The 6,897-nt window shown below is 59.5% G+C and overlaps 1 protein-coding gene across 1 annotated transcript; it reads left to right on the top strand.

Moving 5' to 3' along the window:
• The first annotated feature begins 1,392 nt into the window (after positions 1 to 1,392).
• CRIP2 (cysteine-rich protein 2) lies at positions 1,393 to 6,633 on the top strand. The gene is made up of 8 exons (XM_009999917.1): positions 1,393 to 1,399; positions 1,725 to 1,819; positions 4,368 to 4,425; positions 4,913 to 5,053; positions 5,203 to 5,271; positions 5,677 to 5,771; positions 6,044 to 6,101; positions 6,248 to 6,633. The coding sequence occupies exons 1-8, from the start codon at positions 1,393 to 1,395 to the stop codon at positions 6,313 to 6,315; spliced, it is 591 nt and encodes a 196-aa protein (XP_009998219.1). The 3' UTR covers positions 6,316 to 6,633.
• Positions 6,634 to 6,897: the final 264 nt, after the last annotated feature.

Below are 6,897 nucleotides of genomic sequence, written 5' to 3' on the forward strand. Positions count from 1 at the left end.
TCCCAGGGAGCACCCGTTCCTGCCCTGGGATGCAGGGCAGCGGGGTGCTGGGACCTCTGTGTCCCCCTTGCTTTTGGGGAGCCCTGGGGGCAGTGCACCCTGGCATTTGTCCTCTGCCCGTGGGGTGGCCGAGGGCTGAGGAAGAGGAAAAGGAGGGCAGGGACCAGCCCTGGCTTGGGGGCCAGCAGGGATTTGCCCTGGCAGCTTTGAGCAGGCAGGCACAGACCCCTGGCTGCGGTGGGGCATCCCTTCACCCTGCCTTCTGCACCCACTGGGGTCTTGTCTAACAGCCTGGGCTCTGTGTGGCATCACTGAGAGGCTGGTCCCCCAAGCCCATCCTTCATCTGCTTGCTTGGGCACGCTCTTGGGGCTCTCCTCTGCACCCCGATGTGATGGCTCTGGCTCTGCCCCCTCATGCTGCCCTCCACTGCCACTGGCCACCCCACTTTGTGCCAGGGCCGACTTTTTGGGTGGTGAGAGCAGTTGTTTCAGCTTATCTTGGCACTGCAGCGTGGGCCGGACACAGCTGTTTGCCTTGGGAGGAGGGTGGCTCTGGAAGCCATGACCTGCCTTTGGGGAGCTCTTGACCCCCATCTCAACCTGATGCAAACAGGTGACATTTGCTGAGGTCTTCTGAGGAAAAAGGGCTGGGAAGCTTTCTGTCACAGGGGAGGTCTTGTAGAGCAGGACTGGGGTCCAGTTGCATTTTTATTTGCTTGTTAAATATTTTATTTGGCTCTTCTGATTTAGTTTTACGGTGGCTTTAATGGGAACATGCTGTTTTTCAGCTGTCTCTGCACACGTGTGGGGTGGAGGGAGGGTGAATGGGAATCAGTGTGGGGCACGGGGCAGCACCCAGCCCCCGGGAGCTGGGAGGGAGTGGGGATGATGCGCAGCCAGGGTTGCAGGATAAAGCCTGGCAATTTGTGCTGCCTCCTGGCATGCTTCTGGAGACATACAGCTTGGGGCCAGCCAGAGGATGTGCGTTGGTGTCACTGGTCTCAAAGCATTTTCCTTCTCCGAATTTGCCCACTAATGCTTTGGAAGTGTTTTTGGTGCCGGCAGCGAGTTGTTCCGCAGGTTCATGGCACTCTGGGACACTGCAGGGGTGATGCCTGCGTACCCATCCGCACGTCGCACCTGCTCCCGGGCTGGGAGTGAGGGGGGAGCACTGTTTGTCATGGCCAAACACCCATCCTTGGTGACACTGGAGGCTGCCTGCCATCCTGTCCTCCCAGCTGGAGGCAGGCAGGTGTCCTGGGAGCAGAGTGGGGGGACAGCTGTGGCTGAGGCTCCCCGGGGAGCCCAGGAGGCTGGGTGTGTGTGTGGGAGGCATGACTAACTGGGTGGGGTGGGCATGGTAACACCAAATATTTGAATGGGAGTGGGGTCATGCCGGGTAACGTGGCAGATAAAAATAGATGCAGGGAATAGAAAGGAAAGTGCTACTGTTGCTGGACTGGCGCGTGGGAATGGGCATCTGTGCCATGGCAGAGCCAGTGCTGGGGGGATCTGAGGCTGGGGGAGGGCCATGCCCATGGTCTGTATGTCCCCGGGGACCCTGCAGGCTGCAGCAGAGCCTTCCCTGCAGCATGGCTGATTTACACAGCTGCTGATGAGCAGCCCCATCCTGCGCAGGCCCCCATGGTGCCCAGAGCCTGGCTAACCCAGGGGCTTTAGCAGGTGCTGAGTGGTTGCTCACCCCTCTCTTGTGTCCCCTGCAGCTGAGAAGGTGTCCTCCCTGGGCAAGGACTGGCACAAGTTCTGCCTGAAGTGTGAGCGCTGCAACAAGACCCTGACCCCCGGCGGGCATGCTGAGGTAAGAGCTGCTGAGGTGGATGGGGAGGGGGAGATGTGCAGGGGTTCCTGTCAGGGAATCTCCAGGGATCTCTAGCACCCCAGGGACGTGGAGTTCCAGGAATTGAGCTGGGCAAGTACCTGATGCCATGTGGATGGGCTGTCCCTGCGGCACACAAACCCAAAAGCTCACACTGCGGCATCAAACGCCGCTGCTGCTGTGACCTGTGGTGCTCAGAGCTCTCCTGCACAGCCCTGGGCAAGCAGCAGAGCTGTGCCAGCACCACGTGTGATGCCACAGCTGTGCCACTCCGATATGGGCTCCCAGGCAGCCTGTGGCAGGGCTCAGCGTGCCCCAGCAAGCACTTGAAGGAGCTTTGTTCACCAGGCAGGCTTGTTTGGGCATCATGCTGGCTTTGAAGGTCTGTAGGTGCCAAGAGCCTGGACTGAAGTGTGGTTAAAAATACCAAAAACTGGGGATGTGTGTGTTGCCATGGCGATGCCAGTTGCTAGCTGAGCCCTGGTGCTTAAGTGCCCTGGGGCTGGTGCTGTAGTGCCATGTCACCGTGGCTGCCAGGTGCCTGGGAGCACAAGGGAGCTGTGCTGGTGTGGCAGCTGCTAAGGCTAAGAGCAACTGTTGTTTTTCTTGTGTGATGCCCCAGCTCGACACCCAGTGCCCTGGGTTTTGCACAGTGCTTGTCATGCCAGAGTGTCACCAGGTCTTTAGCGTGGTTTTAACACATGGCACAGCTGGGGAGCGGGCAGGGAGGAACAGCCGTGCTGGTTGCCACCAGCCTGGGGGGAAAGTAGGGCTGGTCCTGCCAGGGAGGATGGGGCTGCGTGGGTGGATCTGTGCTTCAGGCTGGGTTAAGTCCGGGGGATTTGCTGCTTCTCCATATAAGGCTGGATTCCTCTCCCATGGGGGATTGGTGGCCAAGCCCCCACTGCCTGTGCTGACAGCAGGATTTGGCCCTTCCGTGCTTTTTCTCCCTTCTTTCAAGCCAGCATGCTCGGCTAGGCTGGGAAGGTGTCGCGGGGAGACCAGCTAAATGTTTACCCTCCCCTCTGGCGTGGCAACGCTGCGAGCGCACCGGTATTTATGCCTTGCAATACTTTGCAGCTGCCTGCTGCCAGCCCTGCCTGCTCCCTCCCCTGGCCTTGCTCCCAGCCCTCTGCTTCAGCATGGCACCCATCAGGGAGCTGAGGGAAGGGACATCACTTCTGCTCAGCTCCTGCCCGGTCCCTTTTGTCAAGGTGTCCTTGCCTTGCAGCAAGGGAACGGAGACAGGAGCACGGGGCACAAAGCAGGGCAGAGATGCTGAAGGCTATCATAGAATCCTAGAATTGTTTTGGTTGGACAAGACCTTTAAGATCATCAAGTACAATCATTAATCCAGCACTGCCAAGTCCACCGCTAAACCATGTCCCTCAGCACCACATCTTTTAAATATAGTGACTCCACTGTTGTCCTGGGCATCCTCGTCCAGCTCCTGACAATCCTTTTGCTGAATAAACTGTTCCTAATATCCAGTCTAAACTTCTGCCACAACTTGAGGCCATTTACTCTTGTTTTCTCACCTGTAACTTGGGAGAAGAGATCGAACCCCACCTTGCTACACCCTCCCTTCAGATAGTTGTAGAGAGCAATAAGGTCTCCCCTCAGCCTCCTTTTCTCCAGACTAATCAATGCCAGTTCCCTCAGATGCTCCTCACAGGACCTGTTCTGCAGTCCTTTCACCAGCTTCATTGCCCTTCTCTGGACACACTCCAGCTCTTCAATGTCCTTCTTGTAGTGAGAGGCCCAGAACTAAACACAGGATTCAAGGTCCAGTCTCATTGGTGCTGAGTGCAGGGGGACAATCACTGCTATAGTCCTGCTGGTCACACTACTTCTGATACAAGCCAGGATGCTGTTGGCATTCTTGGGCCATGGGGTGTGTCTGTGCCAGAGGATGGGTCCCAGTGGGTTTTACACACAGGGCAGTGAGCGTGGCAAGCTGGCTCCCTGTCCCAGCCACAATCACTCTTTCTTTTCCCTTGGACTCAGTTCCCACTGGCTGTGGGGAGCTCTGGGGCTTATCACCCACTCCTTGCCTTCCTGTGATAATCACCCCAGCTGATAGTGGGGCTGATAGCAGCTGGGCTGGGACCAGCACCCACGCAGGGCCTCTGGTCCCAGGCCAAGGGGAGGGGGGAGGTGAAGCTCAGTGGCAGCCACAGTGCTCTGTGTGCCTTGTAACAGCCTGACTGCACAGGATGCTTAACAGGCAAGGGGTGCCTGGCTGGGTCCTGGGGCACCCTGCTGGGCCCCTGGGGCTTAGGGGTGCCTCTCAGCTGAACGTCTGCAGGGTGCTGGTGCTCCAGCCCTGGGCTACAGCCTGTGCAGAACAGCTGGAGTGTTTGATGCTGGCAAAATCCTTGAGCACTTGGGTCGGGTTAGGCTGTGGCCAGCAGCCCCACAGGCATTTTGGGGCACAGGCACGGTGGTTTGGAATTCCAGTGGGGATGGAAGCGATCCTGAGGGAACCATCGTCGCTGCTTGGCATCCTAACACTCCCCTCTCTCCCCAGCACGATGGGAAGCCCTTCTGCCACAAGCCCTGCTATGCCACGCTGTTTGGCCCCAAAGGTACGTCCGTGCTCCCCCCGTGTCTGTGCAGCTGTGCCCGGGGCTGCAGGAGGGGCCAGGCCACCCCCCTCCCCCCACTGGCTGGGAGCTGTGGCCCTGAAAGCACCAGTCTAGCATGGGCTGAGTGTTGAGCCAGCACTTTGCAGTCCCAGCCCTGCTGTCCCCCCGTGCAGAGGGAGAGGAGAGCTGCTCCAGGGGGGAATGGAGGGATCTGTCTCCTGAGAGCTGTTTTTTTTTTTTTTTTTTTTTTTTAAATACATATTTGAAAAACGAATTTCCATTCTAACAGAAGGTGGAGTCACTCTCCTATCCCAGCCGTGGCTGGAGAAAGCCTGGGCCAGGAGAAAGCAAGTTGGGGCCAAGATGCACGTGTCTCCAGTGTCCCTGTGGCTCAGTGGGGCTGGGGGGGGTGGGACAGGGAACGAGGGGGAGGTTGGAGACCCCGAGTGCTCCCAGGCTCCCACAGCCTCTCTCTGCCCCACTGCAGGGGTGAACATTGGTGGCGCCGGGTCCTACATCTATGATAAGCCACAGATTGAGGGACAAACCGCTCCAGGACCCATCGAGCACCCGGTGAAGGTGGAGGAGAGGAAGGTGAACGCTGCACCACCCAAGGGACCCAGCAAAGGTGAGGGGCGGGGCAGGGCGGGTGACCTGTCCCTCTGCTGTGATGTTCAGCCCCTGCGTTTGGCGACGGGTGCGGGGCGGTCCCCTGCACTCTGTGTCCTGGGTGAGATGTCCCACCTCTTCCCACATCCACGCCCTCTCTCCTTCCAGCCTCCAGCGTCACCACCTTCACTGGGGAGCCCAACATGTGCCCGCGCTGCGGCAAGAGAGTCTACTTTGGTAAGGTGACAAATGGGCAGTGGGTACCTGCCCTGGGGTGGCACAGTCCCCCAGCGCTGGGGCTCTGCCTGGGCCACACAGAGGGGCTGGGAGGGGGTTTTGGCTCAGAGGTGGGGTTTGGGGCACAGAGAGATGTGCCCAAGGAGCCCACAGTGAGGTCCTCTTGGAGGAGCTCTTGGGTGCAGGCCTTCATCTGCATCCTGTCCCCTGCTGTCACCTCCTGGGTGGGTGGCATGGGCTTCATAGCTGTCCTTGGCCACCCTCTGTCACCTGCAAGGCAGCAGAGGGGTGGCAAAGCTGCAGGATGCTGGGATGCACAGGGCTGCCTCAGGATTTTGTATGCAGAGATGATGTCCCCCTTGGCATGTGTCCTGGTGTGACCCTCCCGCATTGTCCCTGCTCTAGCCGAGAAGGTGACTTCGCTGGGGAAGGACTGGCACCGCCCCTGCCTTCGCTGTGAGCGCTGCAGCAAGACGCTGACCCCGGGGGGCCACGCTGAGGTGAGGATGTCCTGTCCAGCCCCCAGAGCCTGGGCACAGTGCGTGGGCTGAGCTGTCCATGCTGGGGGGCAGCTCCTGCCTTTTTGAGAGGGCAGGTCAGGGCTGATAGGAGCAGCTCCTGCAGCCTGGGGAAGCCCTGGGGGCGATGGGGTGTGGGTGTCTGCAGGGGAAGAGCAGAGTGTGAGAGGTGCTGAGCCAGGGGGATATGTCCTGGGGACCGGGCTTTCCCTGCCCTGCCCCTGGTGACGTGCTTCTCTCTCTGCCTTGTACAGCACGACGGACAGCCCTACTGCCACAAGCCCTGCTACGGGATCCTCTTCGGGCCAAAGGGTGAGTGCCTGGGGTGGGGAGCCAGTCTGGGGGCACATGCCTCACCTGGGTGGCTGCTCTCAATGCCACCATCCAGAGCAGACATCTTGCTGGAGATGCCACCTTCCTGCCCGGGTCCTCACCCTCCTGCATCTTCCCCTGCACAGGTGTCAACACTGGAGCTGTGGGAAGCTACATCTACGACAAAGACCCTGAGGCAAAGAACCAGCCCTAGACAGCATCCTCCTGCCCCCCAGCCTGCTCTGTGCCCCCGTACTAACCTCCTGCTCGCAGCCGGAGAAGACCCTCGCCAGGCTGGCCACAGAGCTGTGCTCTCTCTGCTGTCTCTACTCTGGGCAGGATGGCCCTGCCCCCTGGGTTATATATCATAGTCTCTAATATAAGCTTCAGTGTTTAAAGGGAAAGGTAGAAGGTGTCTCTGGTGGTTCCCAATGTGCTCTGTCCTCCCCAGCCGTCCCACCAGCCTCCCAAGCACAGGGGGCAGTGAGGCGGGTGTGGGGATGTCACCATGTGCAGAGGATGGTGGGTGGCACCTGAAGGGCTGAGAGTGGAGAGAGGTAATGACAGGAGTTGCACCATGGAAGGGCTGTGGCCCATCTGGCAGCTCTGTCCTTCTCCTGGCCCTTCCCGGGCTCCATGCCTTGGCTCTCACTCTCCCTGGGGCCCACAGCTGACTCCAGCCACTGCTGGGTTTGTGGGGTCTGGCACCTCCCGCATCCCCATCCTTGCACCCCCAGGGCATCCCTGTAGGTGCACCTGGGTGGGTGCCCAGCCTGCTCAGCCAGCTGGTTTGGGT

Source organism: Chaetura pelagica, unplaced genomic scaffold (assembly GCF_000747805.2).
Source record: "Chaetura pelagica isolate M959 unplaced genomic scaffold, ChaPel_1.0 scaffold246, whole genome shotgun sequence".
Classification (NCBI taxonomy): Eukaryota; Metazoa; Chordata; class Aves; order Apodiformes; family Apodidae; genus Chaetura; species Chaetura pelagica.

Bases quoted from the DNA above. Each gene is read 5' to 3' on its own strand.
- CRIP2 (XM_009999917.1), top strand. The intron at 5,054-5,202 runs GTGAGGGGCGGG...CTCTCCTTCCAG, and splicing joins ACCCAAGGGACCCAGCAAAG to CCTCCAGCGTCACCACCTTC. The intron at 5,772-6,043 runs GTGAGGATGTCC...TGCCTTGTACAG, and splicing joins CCCCGGGGGGCCACGCTGAG to CACGACGGACAGCCCTACTG.